The sequence below is a fragment of the Tupaia chinensis genome, unplaced genomic scaffold (assembly GCF_000334495.1).
Source record: "Tupaia chinensis unplaced genomic scaffold, TupChi_1.0 Scaffold000395_1, whole genome shotgun sequence".
Classification (NCBI taxonomy): Eukaryota; Metazoa; Chordata; class Mammalia; order Scandentia; family Tupaiidae; genus Tupaia; species Tupaia belangeri.
This window is the reverse complement of record NW_006159897.1, coordinates 694,868-715,515: the sequence shown is the minus strand read 5'-3', so window position 1 is coordinate 715,515 and position 20,648 is coordinate 694,868. Positions and strand designations below refer to the sequence as shown.

General features: G+C 39.7%; 1 protein-coding gene across 1 annotated transcript in view; it reads right to left on the bottom strand.

Annotated features, from left to right (window-relative positions):
* Positions 1–10,391, bottom strand: part of KICS2 (KICSTOR subunit 2) — a 15,575-nt gene extending 5,184 nt beyond the window's left edge. The window contains exons 1-2 of the mRNA XM_006154134.3: positions 9,573–10,391; positions 2,738–3,004 (exon numbers count right to left, since the gene is read on the bottom strand). Coding sequence (XP_006154196.1) covers positions 2,738–3,004; positions 9,573–9,826 — 521 coding nt within the window. The 5' untranslated portion in view covers positions 9,827–10,391. The remainder of the gene's footprint in view (positions 1–2,737; positions 3,005–9,572) is intronic.
* Between the last annotated feature and the right edge of the window lie 10,257 nt (positions 10,392–20,648).

Sequence of the window (20,648 nt, the reverse complement as noted above, 5' to 3'; positions counted from 1 at the left end):
AGGAATGCCAACTCCCCAGATCTACAAGCTGATAAGTGTGACTTATTATGTAGGATTATTATAGCAATAGCTAACTGACATGTGATAATCACGATTAAAGAATAGAAACCAAGGAAGGGTACGTTATTCCCATTCCAAAGGGATTTTTTAAAACTGTCTAGAAGGTATAAGTATTAGTCAGTTCTTTCTTTAAAGGCATTATTTCTTAAAATTGTATTCATAAGATAAGAATAATATCAGTAAATATTAACTTGCATTTTATAATCTAGTTTGGTCTTAACCATGAAACTGAAAAACTAGCTGAAATGCTCTTTTATAGCCATTGTACAGAAGAGGTAAACTAGGCTGGCCTCTTAGCACAGTGGTTAAGAGCTGTGCAAAGACAGTGGATCCCACATGGCCTACCACAGTTTGAATCCCAGCCCCAGTGACAACATGCCAGGGACATGTTTACAGGTGTCCATGTAAGATGGAGAAATGTAGGAAAAAGGACTGCAACATCATCAGGGCTTCATAGGGGATTCTCTCTCTCTCTCTTTCTCTCTCTCTCTCCCTGTCTTTAGTACACATAAACATGCATTCTCTGGCATACACACAAAAAAGATGTATGTAGTTAAGTAAATAAATACAAAATAAATTCTACAGAATCAGATAATATTCCATTGATGCTTCCTTAGGGAAAAAAATCCAAGTCTACCTCTCCTCAAAAGTATTTTTAAAAAGGGACCAGCAGTTAGCGTAATGGCTATGTCGCTGGACTCCCATGTAGTCGACTGTGGTTCGAGTCCTGGACCCAGTGGCTTAAAACTCATGCTGGGCGTGTGTGTATGCGTGTGTGCCCAAGATCACAAGAGGAGAATGAAGGAGAAGGGACTGCGGTGTGGCGATCCCCCCTGGGGGGTAATTTCTTGCTTTCTCTCTTTCTGTGTCTCTCTCTCTGTCTGGCGAGTGCACACACCCTACAGCAAAAACCTCTCCAAAAAAAAAAAATGTATTTAAAAAAAAAAGTAGACCTTCTGATCCTATATAATCAAAATTCATATTTCTTCTTCTAAATGGTACACATAAAACTCTTATATAATTAATAATATTAACACAACTAAATTTGTTGATAATTCAATTTGAAATGAAGCATCAAAAATGACTGTGATTCTTAAAAATGTATATTTGCTTATTAATGTAGTAAGTTTACCAAAAGAGGAAACCTTTAACACCATTATACTCTGAATACAACTGGCTCCCCAGAAGAAAAAGAACATGCCTCTCATTCATCTCTGAAAGCAGACTGGACACTGCAACAATTCACATGGGATCTGCATCTCAAATCAAGGCCAGAGGTTTGGATTCCACGCTATTTATCATGCTTGTTAATTTTTTAATACAAAGGCATTTCATCTTTGAAAGATGACACTACTCACAAAATTTTTCATGAAACTTCTGACAAGAACCAGCTGTACTGGGACAAACAAAAATTCCTTGAGAGATAAATGGACCCTTTGGGAAATGGATTAACTCTTTTAATACCACCAGAATACCAAAATGTAAATTATTTCTCTATACCACTGGGACCATGAAATAAACATGTTTGGTATAGCACAGACACCAAATCAAGACGTCTGCATTAAAAAGTATGTCACGCTAGGCTAAGGGCGAACATTAACTTATACTGAAAATAACCCCTCTTCCCCCAAGAAAATACTATGTAGAATTTAAACTTTTCAGGGACCATGATGTCATAGTTACGTCGCTGGACTCCCATGTAGTTAACTGGAGTTCGAGTCCCAGACCTGGCGGCTTAAAACTCACGCGGGCGCCTGTGCGTGCATGCCCAGTGTCCTGAGAGGAGAATGGAGGTAAAGGAATTGTGGCATGGCCACACACACCCCACCCCTCCTTGTTGGAGGAGGTGGTGATTTCCGCTTTCTGTCTCTCTGGTGAGTCCGCGCACCCTATAGCAAAAATTTTCTCTAAAGAAACCATATATTAAAAAAAAAAAAAAAAAAAAGAATTTAAACTTTTCAGAATTTCTTAATTAAGGAAATTTTTTTGTTCAAATTAACTCAAACCCACTAGTTGATATGCTTCTCAGGTTAATGTATGTCTGTGATAAAAAATTCCCAATTAGTGGAAGATGGAGATTATAGAAGCCAATACTTATAAGCCATGTATGATACTACAATCCAGTTTCATCAGATTCTACCAATATCCACTCAGAAAAATTAGTTACAACTTGTTTTTTATAAGCTTTTGCTATAGGGCACGTGTGTTCACCAGAAAATGACAGAGAACGCGAAAGTGATAAATCGACTGCCGGGGGAATGGCCACACCGCAATCCCTTATGCTCCATTGTCTCAGGGTTCTGGGGATACACACACACATGCCTAGCATGATTCGCAAGCTGCCAGATCAGGACTCAGACTGCAAAGTTGTCTTGTCAGATCCAGCACCTTAACTTTTATGTCTCCTGCTGGCCTGGTTATAATACAACTTTTAAGGATCCTTCATTCTCAGTCTTTCACTATTGCTTAGAGAAGTATCCATCCAGCATGGTGTTAACTAAACCCAAAGAAAGTTGCCTAATGCATATGTGTTAATTAATTAATATGCACAAAATGAAATGAAAGTATTTCTTTAATAGTTATTCCATCATAGACTCTCATGAGAGTATGGGAAAAAAACTGAAGGCCTATGTGGGACTGAAAAAGCTGTCAATTCTCTCCCTCACTTCTTCCCTACTTGGAGCTGTATTTCTTGAGGATGGCATCCAAAAGGCCAACGAGCTCTTCAGCATTGATGAACTTCTGAGTGCTGAGGGTATACATCTTCTCATAGAAGTCTGCAATCTCCATCCGAGCCTGAACAAAGAAGCAGAGCTGCTCGCAGAGGTGGGAAAGGAGTTCTTCCACGTGAGGTACAGTCCCACCCAGGGCGCCGCGGCCAGTTACCACCTTCTTCAGCTCATTATGCAGGGAAGTATAGATGGTGCGGATGGAATCCTTCCTGCTTTTTTTTTGACTGGCCCCCTGGTAGGCAAATGACAGAAGCACATGACAGGTAAGGAAGAGAACCCAAAAGTACCAAACACCTTCCAGCATCCAAAAGTCTAATTTGGATTTGTGGGGCTAACTGAGTTTTCGTCTACCATATTCTCTGATTCCCATGATGGGGATATAAATACTTTGTAACTTGGGGCCAGTAGGGCATGATGGTTAACCACACAGCACACCAAGGTTTGGGTCCCAGACCTCCTAGAGGTTTGCTTTCTCACTTTCCTTCTCTCTCTGGTCAATATTTTAATAATAACCAAAATTAAATAATGATTAAAAAAATACTTTGTAATTCATAATTTCACTGAGGAAGAAGTTAAATAACACCTGGTTCAACTCATTAGTGGAGCAATGGGCCTGTGTATGACTTTCTAACCCATGCGCCAATTCCCTACCTCCCCCTTCAGTAAAGATTCAGATGCATTTCAGAGCACAGTTAACCTTACAAATGATGTCAACTTAGATCTAAAAAGTCCTCCTTTCATGTAACTATACTTAAAACAGATCACATTATGAAACACTGTTGTTATTCCTGGCAAATCAGAATTTTTTGCTTCTGCTTTAGACTTGTATTTTCTTTTAAATCTTATCTTTTAGGCTATACCAGAAAACAGAACACACACACACACATATATATCCCTCTTATGAAAGAACATAGATTACTGGGATCCCAGGGGAAAGAAAAATCTTAAGCACTTTTGATGAGGTCGACACTAAAGGGGATAATATAATAAGCACCACATGATGAATGATTAAAACCAGGAACCAATGATAAATAACTGCTACTGTTAACTCAGGGATTCCAAAAGCAGCAGGAAAATATCCTTCACGACAATCAAAAAAGCATCAAGTAACATAAACGGCGTTTACTTACTTCTGTATTTATACATGATCAACTACATTTCTAATTATAGAGCTGGCTTACTGGATATTTTCTTAAATAACTCTATACCCCACCAAAGGGCCAAGATAGTAGTAGAATGAAAAGAAACAGAGAAGTTTAAAACAGTGTGGTTCCTAGGAATATATCAAAATCTCAGAGTTAGGTAAGAGTTTAAATTTTCTACTGAAAAACCAGAATGCTTTAATGAATGAATTTATTACTATCCTAAACATATTAGTTTATCAAGGCATTTGGAAAATATCTTCTTCATAAATGAACCACTTCACAATATTATTATTAGTTCACTGTTCAGTATATGTTACAAGAAATCAATCTAGGGTCTGGACGATGGTGCAGCAGTAGAGTGTGACACTGTGAGGCTGACTCACATGGAAAGGTTCCAGGTTCACATCTGTAGGCCTCCCTACGTAGGATAGGAATGTGCATGCCCATGATCCAGGGTTGACTGAAGCTGAGAGTGGATTGTGGTGTAGGAAGCCTGTTCAGAGTGCCTGTCTCTGTCACTCATGGAAGAGAGAGATAAATAAACTTAAAAAAAAAAAAAGTTGGGACCAGCAGGTGGTGTGGTGATTAAGGCGCTGGGTACTCCCACATGGCTGACCAGGGTTCAAGTCCTGAATCTGGTGGCTTGCTTTCTCACTTTCTTTCTCTCTCACTCTCAACCTCTGTCTTTCTCTGGTCAAATTTAAAAAATAATAATAATAATAATAAATGAATGAATAAATAATTATTAAAAAAAAAAAGTTGTTTCTGGCAATAAAAACAAAAAAGAAATTGAAAATAAATGAAAAGTCTGTTACAACTAGGGTAACCAACTTTTCCCAGTTTACCCAGAACTTTTCATGATTTATCACTAAAAGTTTGGCTTTTCAGAAAACCCTAAGACCAGATTTTAAACAAAGTTCCATGTTTTAGGAAACTCTTGGCTGTGGGAAAAGCTGATATATGTCATCCTACTTACTACCGACTCCCCAGACTAGTAATACTTAACAAGTGTTTTCTCCAATATACTACCTAAACAGATTGAGCAGCATTCACATAATTTCTCCTAACAGCAGCAAAATCCATATGGCACAGGTGGACCTATCGTGACAAACATCCCATAAAGGACTGCTACCACGGAGGGTCTGACTTTCTCCTGTGCCCGTATTCAGTTTCATTTTTATTCTGTAGTGTGAAGGTTACAGAATAACTAGGCCTCTGTGCCCAAGCATAGGACAAAAGCTTTAAGGTTAGGAAATTAATATGAGTATCATATAAAACCTAGAAGCTCTGGAAATCTGAAAAACTTCCAAGCCCAGCTCTGAAATGTACAAGGTATACAGCTGTGTCCTTAACATAAACTAGCAGGGCCAGACAGTGGCACAGCAGTAAAATGTGAGCTCCGGAAGGCATCTGCACACCAGAGAGTTGTGGTTTTAAGTCTGAAGACCTGCCAGGGTACACACGGGTTGGCTGGCTGAGGGCTGGGAGTGGATCATGGCGTGAGGAACCTGTCACGTAGCTGTTTCTCTCTTTTTTTGCTTATGGAAGAAATAAACTTTTAAAAAGAAACCGTTAAAGACTACTAATAGCACTGCTGAGAAGAAAAAATTAAGTAACATTTAGTGTGTGATGTGCCTGGACCAAAGCACATTATCACTAATGCTAATTTCTTTCCCTTCCACTTAGAACTGATATAAGAAAATTTCCAGGGCCAGCAGTTGGTGTAATCACTATGTCGCCGAACTCCCATGTAGTCGACCATGGTTTGAGTCCCGGACCTGGTGGCTTCAACTCACACCAGGTGTGTGCATGTCCAAGATCGCGAGAGGAAAATGGAGGAGAAGGGATTGCGGTGTGGTCATCCCCCCGGGGGTGATTTCTTGCTTTCTGTCTCTCTGTCTCTTTCTGGGTAGCGCATGTGTCCTATAGCAAAAACCTCTCCAAAAAAACAAAAATAAAATAAAATAAAAACAAAAAACTGCCAACAGTACATAAAGGAGCTCTATTGTAACTTGAGAGCTCTAGGTACTATACAAAATACTTTTCTGACAGAGAGCTAGATGACCTCAATTGTGTACTCACTTCTACTATTAAGCAGGGTGACCTTGGTGAAAAGTTTAACTTCCCGTTAAAAAAGAGATGCCTACATTCATCAAATTGTCCTTGGGGAGGGGCGAGAACAATACATAAATACAAAGAATACCTTTTAAGAGTTTATCAATAAACACCAATCACTAGCCTGTGAAACCAAATAAAATGGAAGCACAGTAAGGAAAAGACCACCAGCACGTTTCTTTAAAACAGGTCTCTCTTCTCAAAGCTCTCAGGAACACAATTTTATCTTTTGACTACCCTGCTTCAGGATATCCAACAGGGACTGCTTTCCATTCATGCTAAGAAACAAATAAGCAGAAACACTGGCTTTTTTCTTTTGTCAATATTTGAAATTTATAAAATATGATTATTTTGAATTATTTCCTGAAGGTTCTAGGTATAAATACTCATTATTTCCCAAGATTTCAATAATTTGTCCCACATCATAAAATTTCAAGTATATTAAAAGAACATATACAATGTCTTGAGCATTTTATTCTAGAACTTCTTGCTAATGTTAATTTATAAACAATAGTTCTCAAATTAACATTTCCCAATAAGTAAAATTTTAGCAACCAGAAGTTTTGGAAGCTCTTCGATAATGAAATAAAGCAAAGTATGACTTCCTAAAGCTCTCCATAGGTATTGAGTCAGCATATTTTAATCACTGATCCTTCCCCAAACAAGTACTGTTCTCCCCTCAAAGAAAAAAAGGCTCCAAGAAAAGAACCCTGCCCAAGGTTTTCCAAGTCTGTATTTTGTCTAAAGGCCCACACTTGCATTTACAAACAGGAGTCACTATTAAGGTCTCAGATACACATTGGCTACACAGCTGAGGACAAAAAGACTTACTTTTTACTTGAAATTTGCTTAAGAGGGCAGTTTAGGGTGTTTTTTTTTACAGACTGAGTCTGCCTATACCAGACTGGCCTTGAACTCACTACCCTCTTGCCTCAGCATGGGACTCCAAGTGCTACCAGGACAGAAGGAAGGAGATAACTATGTGAGGTCACAGATACATTAATTGGTTCGACTGTAGTTACTATTTCACAATGTGTATGTATATCAAAACATCAAGCTGTATACCTTAAATAGATACCATTTTAATTCGTCATTTATACCTTGAGAAAGCTGGAGAAAGACACCTTAGAACTTGTTTTAAATTTTTTAAGGTGCGAATAACTTTTTGTTTGCTTTTTAAAGAAAACCATACAAATGTTCTAGTTACCAAAGAGGCTGGAAGGCATGGGAAAAAAAAAAATTTTTTTTTGAGAGGTTTTTGCTCTAGGGCACGTGCGCTCACCAGAAAGACAGAGACAGAAAGCGAGAAATCACCCCCCAGGGGGATGGCCACGCTGCAGTCCCTTCTCCTCCATTCTCCTCTCGGGATCTTGGGTATCCGGTATGAGTTTAAGCTACCGGGTCCGGACTTGAACTATAGTGGACTACATGGGAGTCCAGCAACATAGCCATTAACGCTAACTGCTGGTCCCCCCTGACATGGAAATGTTTTAAAGGGCAACACAAAAGCTTTTTCCTAGGTCTTCAAGAAAGTGGTCCACTTTACAGTCATGAAATCATACCATAAGCACAAGAATATCACTTATGTTCCAGTACGACGAAACCGTAGATGTTCACGAAATTGAAATCGAAATGCAGGAATTTAGGTTTGCTGTACATGTAAATAAGTCATGAGGCACCAGAGTTGAACATGCCATTTTCAGAACATTTTACTGAGAGGTGAGATCACCAGGGAGTCTCACGGCACCTGAGCATGTTCACAGTGTGAAGTGTTGCGTGAGCCAATTTCAAGTCAGAGCTCCCCAGCTCGCCCATGCCAGCTGGGGTTTAAACAAAACTAATCCCGTTCCACCATGATGGCCACTTCACAGAGCCTATCAGTGCCAATCTTATACATGTATTCTTACATACAAGGGAGCCAGTGCTATTTACATAAGTACATGGCTGACAGAGTTTATTTTAAAAATGAAATCCATTAACATGGTTTAGGAAATCCAGTTGAATGTTCTTGGATTATATGCAAAATTGTGTGCATACATATATTTAAGTCCAGCTTTCATCTAATTTCCATGAATGAGTTAAGAAGAGTCATGGCAACGGGTCAACCTTTATAAGATGGAGGAGTCTAAAAACAACCAAAACTATTATCTGCCTTCAATTTTACACCTAGAATATTCCTCATTTTCATACATATATTTAACTTATTACATGTAAATTATAATATATGTACACATTTTAAACAAATTATATAGATATAGACTCAGTTCAAAGTCAGATATTCTGATCTGGGCCCCATCATTACCCACACAACTGTATATAGGAGGGGTTTTTTTTTGAAGTTCATGAAAAATGTATATTATGAAATATGCATGGATTTCAAAAAAGTTTTGCACCAAAATAAACACATACTTTAATTCCATTTTTCCTCAAACTTTTTGAAGTCCTCTCATACAACTTGCTAATCTGTAGAAAACTAATATCATGACAGCAATTTCAAATTTGTGAGACATGCCACTATAAATAAAGGAGAGAAATACAAAAGGTAGAACTATCTGATCCGTTTTTGCCAGTAAGTCAGCATAATAAATGAGTTATTATCTGAATAGCTATGGCAGATGTTAGGATCTCAAAAAACCCTGTCCCTTGAGTGTTTACTGAAAGCTCAATATACATACACGGTCACTTTCAGGCCATATAAGGAAACAGATGAAAAATCAAAATGGAATCTACACCCGACTTTATCTTCCATATTGCATACATGTGTCCATTCACACCAGACTCCATGCCTCTAATAATCTGAGGGTCTAACATAGGTCAAAGAACTAAAAAGACTAACACACGTACTAGCTGTCATTCTTGCTGTAGATAGTAAGTCTGTGTGCATAGCTTTTACATCTGTAATATTTCCGCCTCATCTTCTCAATACTAATTGTTTACAACCCTAATTGTTTCTACTAGTGAAAATCAGTTTAATCAGCTCTTGCATCTTATTTTCGGGGGAACGATTTTCATGGGGTGCTTTTGAGTGTTTACAGTTTTTCTCTCAAGTCACCTCTTAACTAGTATTAGGCATCTTTTTTGCCTTTCCTTCCCAGGATTCATTTACTCCTTCCTTCATTATGTATGGACGAGCTAAGAAAGGGGGCTAGGACTCCATCTGTAACTCAGGGGCTTTGCAACTAGGCTGTATCGCCAAATTCTGCTCCTCTAGCCGCAGTGTCACTCGTTAAGACACACAGCTGGTTAGCTTCTCTTTTACAGAACTAAACCATGAACGAGGCAAAATGGTAAACCCATCGATTTGGGGCACAGTCCTGCAAGAGCAGCCGCCCGATCAGCCAATCTATCTGCAGCGCAAGCCGGTGGGCGGGACTTGTGGAAGCCTAGGGAAGGAAGGGAACGGTGGGAGGAGATCCGGGAAGCCCAGTGGAGCCTGCAGCTAGGAGTGACACAGACACAGGAAACCCAAGCCAGTGCTGACCGTGGAATACACCCCCTTTCCTTCCTCCTCAAAGGGCACGGGGGCGGGGCGGAGGTACCTAGTTTCTGCCCCAGATAGGTGAGGCTGTGATAGACCTTCTCGGCCGCGGCCAGGTGCGCCAAGGCCGCCAGCAGCGACAGCCAGCTGCCCCCAGCGCTCTTGTTGGCCTCGCGTTCCTTCTCCACATTGTCCTTGGCCTTGTCGTATGAGAAGATACCCAGGTGAGAAAAGAACGTCTCCAGCACCGCCTGTTCCACCGGGACCGGGGCTGCCAGCGGGATAGACTCCCCCATGCGAGCTGCGCTCCAGCTCGACCCACGTGGCTCTCCTCTCCCTCGCACTTCCGGGTTCTGAGGGGACGAGCGTGCGCACAAGCGTGCGTGCGCGTGACCGCCTCAAGCGGCGAGCTCGTGAGCGCGCAGCCGCCGGGACCGCTCTGGGCCTCAGAGAAGATGCGGGTGAAGGCCAAGGGCGGAGGCTGGCAGCGGCTCCTGAGCTCCTTCGGCGCTTTCGATCCTGCGGCTAAGACTATTCGAACCCTCAGGGTACGACGGGAAGCGGCCAATTCGCTGCTCCATAGAGCTGACTGCGTTCAGAGGTGAGCTGCGAGGCCCCTCCCTGGGAGTCTGCGTAGGTGCTGGTGACGTCACGTTCGTGTGACGTCAGGAGAACATCTGACCTGGACTGGAGTGCCCCATGCCTGGAATTGTGCTCACTCTTGCAAGGATTCTGGTTGGTCCGTACAGCTTTCAACCAACCTCAACTAATGGTTTATAGGCTAGAAGCCTAACAAATTGTCTCATTTCCAACCGGCACACACCATCACTAACTCTCACCTCTATCCCATTCTAGTCATCTCAGCCGTGACCTGAGACAACCAAGCAGACCTTTTGGACGCACCTCTTGAGCTTGCCCATCTTAACCAAACTATTAAACTTCCTTGGATGAGTCATAAATTAATGTGAATTAATGCAGTATGTTATTCAGATCGTCTCTGGTATTTAGGAGACACCAGAAACCCAGCTCCGGTGTGTATGTCCACTGCTTTGAAACACTGCCCACTGCCGGTTACTCGTTTCCTTTCTCCTCCTTTGTTAAGGCTTATTTTATGATACAGTTTCATCATGTACGTTTATGAGTCTTTTTCCCCTACTAAGTGGTGAATTCCCTAGGGCAGAGACTAGGGTTCACTTATCATTGTAATCTTTTTTTTTTTTTTTTTTTGGAGAGGTTTTTGTTATAGGGCGCGTGCGCTTGCCAGACAGAGAGAGAGAAAGCGAGAGCCAGAGAGATAGAAAGCGAGAAATCCCCCCCCCCCCTAGGGGGGATGGCCACGGCCTCAATCCCTTCTCCTCCATTCTCCTCTGGGGATCTTGGGCGTGCACTCAAATGCACTCAGCGTGAGTTTTAAGCCACCAGGTTCGGGACGCGAACCGCAGTCTCTACATGGGAGTCCAGCCACATAGCCATTACCCTAACTGCTGGTCCCCCATTGTAATCTTTTCGTCATGGACCGCAAGGTGACTTTGCTGAATAATTGAGGGAATTTCCCATTTCCTTTTTTCCCTGACTTACACTGTTCTGCATATCTACCTACCCATGCAAATCCCACCAATCTAATGAATAGATATTGTACACTTGTTCCCTGTCTTCTGGAATGCATGAATTGCATCAGACCAACCCTGATAACTGTGATAGAAGGGAGAATTTTATATGTAATAGAGGTCAAAAGGGGAGAGGAAGCAATCTTTTTGGAAGAATCAGAAAAGATTCTTGGAGAATAATGTGATGGTTCTTGTTAAATGAATAAAAGTTAGTAATTAAAAAAAAAAAGGTGTGGTACTAACTCCAAAACCAACAAACAGTGAAAGTATTTACAAAGCTCATAAACATATCCAAGTAATATAAGAATTCCTTAGATAATAAAGGTAGCATCATAAATCAGAGATGAATAGTGGAGATATGATTATTAACCTAATATGTAAAAAAATTGACACCTCATTTTCTGCAGCAAAACAAAATACTTAAAAGTGTAAAACACAAAACCATAAGCAAACTAGAAGAAACTGAGGTGAATATTTAAGTGACCTAGAAATGAGAAGACTCTTCTAATTATTTAAAAAAGGAATTGGAAGAATTTGCAAAGAAAGAAATTGACTTGACTGTTAAAAATATTAAATTCTTAAGTGCAAAGAAAACCTGATGCTAACCCAAGAAAAAATGTTTGTACTGTACAATAGACAAAGGTTCAATCTTTGACAGCGAGATCCCTTACTAACTTGTAAGGATAAAAAACATGAATATATGTATCGCCAAAATTTAAAATGCTAATAATTGTTATTTTAGTGCCTCACTTCACTACTAATCAAAAATGCTGATTAAGATACTGTATTCTATTTTCAGCTATGAAATTACAATAAAATTTTTAAATAATTATTTTTATTTAATTTTTTTTTTTTTTTTTCTGTTTTTGCTCACCAGCAAGAAGGGGTCAGGGGATGAGAAATCAAGCTTCCAGGTCTCAGACTCGAACTGCGGTTGGCCATGTGGGAGTCCAGTGCCTTAGTCACCACAAAAAAAGTGCTACTTGCCCCCACCAAGATCTTTTTACAAATGCTGATCCTGCAGTGACTGTTTTTATCTGCTGCCTATGTGAGTGTAACTTGTTAATACCTTTCTGGAAAACATTTGGAATATAAAACAGGAATAATGTAAGTGTATGTAAATGTCTAAGTACTGCATCTAAGACAAAGAAGATGCTTAATAAATGTTACTGGGATCAGCAGCTGGCATAATGGCTACACTGCTGGACTCCCACATTGACCAAGATCAAGTCCCAGACCCAGCAGTTTAAAACTCAAGCTAGATGCAGGTGAGTGTGTATATATGCCCAGAATCCTGAGAGGAAATGGAGGAGAAGGGATTGTGGCATGGCCATCTGCTCCAGGGTGGGTCTGATTTTTCACTTTCTTTCTCTGTTTCTCTCCAGTGAGCACACGCACCCTATAGCAAAAATCTCTCTCTAAAAAAACTTTTTAAAATAAACATTGTTACTATTATTATTACTATTGTTACTTTCACTATTGTTACTATTATTGTTATTTTATTATACCTTTTATTCAAGCACTGAGAATACTTTTTATTATTTTTAGTTACTACATCCATCATCTCATATAGATACTTTTTTTGTGTATGTGGTAAGAAACTTAAGATCAATTCTCTTAGGGAATTTCAGGTATACAATATCAATGATTAACTACAGTCACCATGACATACATTAGATCACCTGAACTTAGTCATCTTATAACTGAAAGTTGTAGCTTTCGACCTATATATCCCCATTTCCCCCACCACCCCCAGTCCCAGCAAGCATCATTCTGTTGGCTGCTTCTATGAGTTTGACTTTTTTAGATTCTACAACCAGTGAGATCATTCAGTATTTGTTTTTCTGTTCTGATTTATTTCACCTAGCAATGTCCTCCAGGTTCATCCATGTCACATATGGCAATATTTACTTCTTAAAAAAAATATTGTGAAAGGGCAGGGAGGAGAAAAAAGCACCCCTCCCATGGGATATGATCATGCCACAATCCCTTCTCCTCATTTCTCCATCCTGTCAGGTTTTGGGGTGTTTGCACATACACCCAGCTTATTTTTCAAGCCACTGGGTCCAGGACATGAACCACATGATTGGCCTTAACTACTCAGCTCCCTTAACCACTCAGCCACAGGGCCAGTTCTCTACATCAAATTTAAAAGGAAAACACTGTGTGTGTGTATAATATAAATGTTATATATATTTATATATAATATACATACACACACACATATTGCTCAATAAATTTACTTAGAATTATTTTGTATTTACAAGGAAGCTTGTGTTAGGACCAGCAGATGGCATAATAGTTACGTCACTGAACTCCATGTAGTCAACCGTGGTTAAAGTCCCTGACTTTGTGGCTTAAAACTCACACCAGGGGGGTGTGTGTGTGTGTGTGTGTGTGTGTGTGCCCAAAATCCTAAGAGATGAATGGAGAAGAAGGGATATGGCATTGCTATTCCCCCTGGGGGTGATTTCTCACTTTCTGTCTCTGTCTCGCCAGTGAACACATATACCTTATAGCAAAAAAAAAAATCTCGAAAGAAAGAGAGAAGCTTGTGCTTGTGTATTGTGTACAAATTGCTTTCTAAATACACACACACAAAAGTTTGGGTAAACTTATTGAGTACTTAGTGAATTTCAGGAATTGTAGTGAGTGCTTTATATGAATTAGCTCATTTAATCCTTAGGATAATGCAGTATTCATTATGGAAAATTTTGAAAAAATAAAAATAGAAAACCACCCTCTATTCCCAGACCCAGACATAGTCACCGTTGACGTTTTTAGTGGATGCCGGGGTACACTACCTGTATCACAAGATACAGATGCCAGGAACGCTGACTACTGATGGGTCACAGTTGAATTCCTCTTCAAAATTGCCTTCTGTGAAGGAAACTGCCTCACCCAAGGTTATATTCCCTCCCTAGGACAGTCCAAATCCAGTAACTGTCCAATCGTAGAGGAGCAAAGGCACAATCCCTCCATTAGGACAATTTGGGACATCCAGCTTTAGAGTTTCTGGTGAGACCAGTTAAAGCCTCTGTGGCAGGTGCCCTGCAATTCCCTCCCTCTGCCCGTTCCTGCTTTTCTTACAGATGCTGTTCCTGAGAAAACCCACCTGAAGTCAACATTTTGTGACTGTAAGTTCCCACTTTTAATATTTGTATATCTATTATATATATATATATATATGTGTACATATATATATGTATACTTGTGTGTATGTGTGTGTGTATATATATATTTTTTTTAAATCTAGATTTATGTTACCAACAAATTTGAAACTTTTGTGTAAGTTAATTTTTTAGTTGATAATATTCTATAATGATTTGATTTTGCATGTAACCTAGTATCTTTTCAGAGCAGAATTTTTAACAGCCACCTGGGATTCATATGTACATCCTAGGACTATGATGTATGAGCTATGGTGTATTGTTGTAGATTGATAACTTGTATTGTTGGATATTGGTATTTCCTGGTTTTCACTGTGGCAGATCCTAAAACTTAGTAGACACACAAAAAGTATTTACTATCTGGGCTATTTACAGAAAATTTTTGCTGGTTTGATCTCCAAAAACCATATTATTCCAAGCACATTTTACCTTTTTGTATTCTGTTGGTATGTGAGGTGCAAGAAATAGAAGTGCTCAAACTTTGGTCCACAAAAAGGGTTTGAATACAGAAGAGAGTCACGATGATATGTGCCTATAGTCCCAGCTACTTAGGAGGCTGAGGCAGGAAGATCACAACAGAGTAAGGCCCTTTCTAAAAAACAACCCCTGCTGGGAACCAGCAGTTAGCATAATGGCTATGTCGCTGGACTCCCACGTAATCGACCGCGGTTCACGTCCTGGACCTGGTGGCTTAAGACTCAAGCCGGGCGCGTGTGTGTGCATGCCCAAGATCCCAATAGGAGAATGGAGGAGAAGGGATTGCAGCGTGCCAATCACCACACGGGGTGATTTCTCGCTTTCTGTCTCTAAGTCTCTGTCTGTCTGGCAAACGCACGCAACCTATAGCAAAAAAAAAAACCTCTCCAAAAAAAGAAAAATTATAATCTGAAAAAATTGGTGGATATCAATCATTGGTCCAGTTAGACATAGGCAAACTTGTAAATAACAAGTTTGGTGCAGACGTGGCAGCTCCTCCAGCAGACCACCAGCAGTCTTGCCTAAGGAATCATTTCCAGAGGCCTGCTAAGTGATCATTTCTTTAGTCTTTCTGATAATTTTGTAAGCTCCTGATACCTTGTATTAAATCTTTGTGTGTGTGTGAGTGGGGAGGGAGAGCAGGGGTTGCTTTTAAGAAAGGGCTCATTAGGAAGAGATAGAAAAAACACTTTTATTCACACACTGAGTTCTTGTAAAACCATAGTACTATATTGTGAATAAAGAAATAAGTACTCATAACAGCAAAATAAAACAGAAGTGGAAAGAGATATTTTAAAGTGAAGGCATGGCAAAACCAGCGATTTGGTGATTTATAGGCTTCACAAAGTTCTTGATCTTAGCCTATTAAAAATTCATTCCAAAGAAAGACTCAGCAGCTTGTAACATTTTGGACTTCTCCTCTATTATCTAGTTTTCTGTAATGAGTAATGGTTATAATAAAAACATAAATTGAAAACTGTGGAGGCAACTTAGCATTTGTTTATCTGGGAATGATTTTTTTCCTCCTCATTTGAAGGATAATCTTGCTGGGTATAGTACTTTTGGCTGAAATTGCTTTGCTTTCAAAGTTTTAAATATGCCTTCCCATTTTTTTCCTGGCCTGCGATGTTTCAGCTAAGAGATCTGACATTAGTCTAACCTTTGTATTGTAATGTGGCCTTTCTCTCTTGCCATTTTTAGAATTTTCTCTTTGTTTTTTATTTTTACCAATTTGGCTAAGATATGCCTTGGAGAGGATTTTCTTATTTTTGGTGTCCTTTGTGTCTCCTGGATTGGGATGTCCGCATGCCTCTCTAACTTTGGAAAAGTTTCAGCTAATACATCATGAAAGAGATTCCATCATGACACATTGAGGCCCTGGTTTTAAAATAACTAGCTAACTAATTAAGAGGGGACAGGCTGTGGCCTGGTGTTTAAGGTGGCTGGCTGGATCCCACATGGCTGACTACACAATTAGAGTCCCAGACAGGGGCTTGAAAAACACACTGATGGGACCAGCAAATGGCATAATGGTTACATCACTGGACTCTCACATAGTCAACCACAGTTTGAGTCCCAGACTCGGTGGCTTAAAACTCATGCTGGGTGTGTGTGCGCATGTGTGCCCAAGATCCCAAAAGGAGAACAAAGGAGAAGGGCATGGCCATCCCCTCTCAGATGATTCCTCGCTGTCTCTCTCTCCCCAATGAACTCATGCGCCCTCTAGCAAAAATCTCTCTTAAAAAAAAGAAAGAAGAAAAGACAAGACACGACACACTGGGCATGTGTGCATGTGTGCCCAAAATCCCCAAAGAAAGGAGAAATGGAGGAGAAGGGACTGTGGTATGGCCATGACCTATGGAAATACTTTCTTGCTTTTTTTCTCTCTCACCATGACCTATGGAGATACTTTCTGGCATTTTCTCTCTCTCTCTCTCTCTCTCTCTCTGTTTCCAGCAAGCACACATACTATCTGGTGAATTTAAAAATAAAAACAATTAAACAGAGGGGCTGGATGGTGGCACGGCTGTAAAACATGAAGCAGGCCCATATGAGAAAGTTACCAGTTCAGATCTGGAGACCTTCCTGGGTTTGCTCCTTGTATGTGTTCTCATGATCTCGGCTGGTTGAGATGCATGGACTGGATAGAGTACAGCATCAAAATCCTCTATGGAGTGCTGTGTCTCTCTCTCTCTCGCTCGCTCTCGCTCTGTGTGTGTGGGTGTGTGTGTGTGTGTGTGTGTGTGTCCCACTCATGGAGTAAGTAAACTTAAGGGGAAGAAAGAAACAAAACAGAACTCCATAACGTGTTTATCTGTGCATCTGTGCATTTCTTAGTAACCGTCACCATGGCAGCAAGGCAGTTTGACAAGGGTACTCTTTTAACACAGTACCTACAAAGGAGAGATTAACAGCCAGTCTTGCTCTGTCTGCTACCTTTCTTTATTTCATTGTGTTGATCCCATACCCACAGCTCCTAGTCCCTGACACTTCCTCATAGAAGCAAACACAGAACCAGAAATAGATTAGGCATTCGAACAAATATACTTATTGACTGAATTAAGTGAATGGCAGTGTCTTCCTTTCTAAGCTACAGTCACCCAGCAGAGATTTGCAAACAATGGCTCCTCCATTTGTCTGGGTGATCAAATCTAGGCCATTTTCCTAATTAGGCTGGCCCAGCATGGATTTCTGGTTGAGAAATAAAAGGGTGGCGATTAGGTACTCTGAAACACGATAATCATTTGGAGGCTAGCATGCAGGTGAAAGTAGAATAGCAAATAAATTCACATTCATCATTGAGGCTATTCAAGGCCCTGAAGCTTTGTGTGAGGACTTGAAATGACAAGTTTGGCAGCATTTTCTGAAGGGTTTAATGTCAGGTCTGAGTTAAAACCCTGAGGACAAGGAGTTCCACCACTCTGGCTTCAAACTGAGAAAGCTTTTTAAGCCCTGCCTTCAACTTATACCCAATTAATGCTCAGCCTGGGAAGCCTCCTTATTATTACCCCAGAGTTAATGATAATCTTTTATTATAGCCTTTTCTCTAATGTATTCTTACATTTCATTTTAATTGTCGACTGTATAATTGCTCTGCATTTCAGTTACTTCCATTTCTATTTTTAATGTTTTGTTATTTCACATTTCTCTTTGAAGGAGCTCAAGTGTAGCTACATCTTTATTCTAACAGACAGCATGCCCATATTTGCCCCCTTTAAAATCTGGGTTTTTGTAGTTTCAACAGATTCTCAAGATGTGCCACCTCTAGATTATAGAATGATGTTCTAATCATGTTCAAGGCTAACAACAGCTACAAGAATTTGTCCTTGGAATTCTTTAGCAGTGACTTCCGTTCACTAAAGTCCAAATTTGGTTAGCTTAGTGGATCAACCACTGGGAGAAGATCGTCACCATATTATCATCCTCGCTGGGACGAAAGTTGCAGAAGTCACAGTTTCTAGAAAGGAACAGGTTAAATCCTTCCAAACATACTAAGGAATTTGACCTAGTTCCTACTAGAGTGTAGCTTGAAAGTATAATTGGTTGCAAATGTGTTTCCTCCTCAAAATTACTTTTGGGACCCTGTGAGAGAGAGAGAAGGCATTTCTCTTTACATGGACTGACTACTACCACTGACAAGTTGGACTAATAAGAAAGTTGAAGTAGACAAATATGACTTCATTTTATCAAAAGAATGTTGAGGCCTCACACAGTCACTATGGTTATTACATTCAAGCCCCTATCTTTTATTTATTTATTTAGCCACTGTCCTACCATGATGCCAGGCCAAGTGCTCAGTGAATATTTGTTGCATGGTTGAATAAATGAATGAGTCACAATTAGACTCCTACTTACTGTTCTATGTGTAGTTCTTATGCCCCTCAATAAAAAACATGATTTATATCCTGGCAAAATAACTATTTGAGTTTTCTATATAAAAATCTCTTCTGTGTTTTCACTTCTGTACCTTTGCTGTTGTATCCACTGCCTGCAATCCTCTTTCCCACACATCTCAGACTATGACTGTGTTACTGTTTTTCATACCATATCGCAGATGCTACCTCCCTCAGGAAAGTGTTACTGATTGTCTCAATGTGGTCTAAGCATTTTCTTCTTCTAACTCATAAAACTTTGAAACTACTGATCATTTATTATTAACTATCTTATGCATTATTTTTGTGGTTAACCCATTCCTATTGTAAATGACTTGAAGGTAGGCACTGGGTCTTATTCATGTTTACAGTCCCTAGTATATAGTTAACTCCCTGTAATTAGCTGTTGAAATAATTATAGTAAATCTATTTTGCTAGTACTATACTTTGAACCAGCAAATGTACTCATTTTTATCATTTTTCTTAATTTTTTATTATATATATATATTTGCATGTGTATACGCATTAAGCCTGAAATGTGTGTGTATATACACACACATATACACATATATACACACATATATACACATACACACATATATATACACACATATACACATACATATACACACACACACACATATATATAATAAAGAACTTAATTGGAAATAGACCTTTGTCAACATGTTCTTTCCAGTTAATTCTGCAGAAGATAAAAACACTTATTAGGACTCCCCCTTTGTGCTATAAATAATTGTGAACTTGCTTCTTTTAGTCATATCATTAGCATCATTAAAATTTGTATCTGAAGCAACTCAAAGAAGATCTTTTGAGTATTTTTTTCTTAAGTGTGGATGTATCATTAAATTTGTAATTCCTCTGAACATTCATTCCTGTCTTACTTCAGCTTTGTTAAAAGGCGGCATTTCTGTCCATTCATCCATTTATATAGGAGACAGACGGCTGCGTGAACTTCTGGGACTGTGCTTTCTGTATGTCATTAAACATTTCTTTTTAATGATGCCCTTTCCCTGACACTTAATAGTAATACCAAAGATTCAGTTCCATGTATTTTTTTTAATTAGCTATCACCACCTGGGTGACAGAGAGAGAAGATGAAAACAAGTTATACTAAAATTAAGCCTGAAAGAGAATTATTGAGAAACTTCCCTCTACAGCAGATAGACTGCTATGTGCGTATTCTGGACGTTTTACAGAAAGGGAATCATACGATGTATGGTATTTGTACACCTTTCACTTAGCATGTGTTTTCAAGATTCGCCCATGTTGTATAGCATAGTATTTGGACATGTCACATTTTGTTTATCCATTCATCACTTGATGGACATTTAGGTTGCTTCTACTTTATCATTCTGAATATTGTTGCTGTGAACATTTGTGTACAGCAAGTTTTTGTGTGGACGTATGTTTTCATTTCTTTGGGGTAATCCCTAGGAGTAGGATTGCTGGAGCATATGATAACTTTATGTCTAACTGTTTGAAGAATTGTCGAACTGTTTTCCAAGGCAGCTGGACAGTGCACATTCCCACCAGTAACACATGACGGCTCCAATTTCTCCATATTCTTGTCAGCACTTTTTAGTCAACTTCCGTATTATAGCTATTCTAAGGAGTGAGAACTTGTATCTGATTGTGCTTTTGTTTTATATTTCCTTAATCTGCAACTTATTTTCATACAGCTCGAAAACTAAGAATGCTTTTTATGTTTTATTTATTTTTTTTTTTGGGAGAGGTTTTTCTTATAGGGTGTGTGCATTTGCCAGAAAGACAGAGACAGAGAGACAGAAAGCAGGAAATCACCCCCCCCCCAGGGGGGATGGCCATGCCACAATTCCTTCTCCTCCATCCTCTTCTCAGGATCTTGGGCACGCACGCACACGTACCCAGTGTGAATTTAAGCCACCGGGTCTGGGACTCGAACTGTGGTTGACTACATGGGAGTCCAGCAACATTATGCCAAGTGCTGGTCCC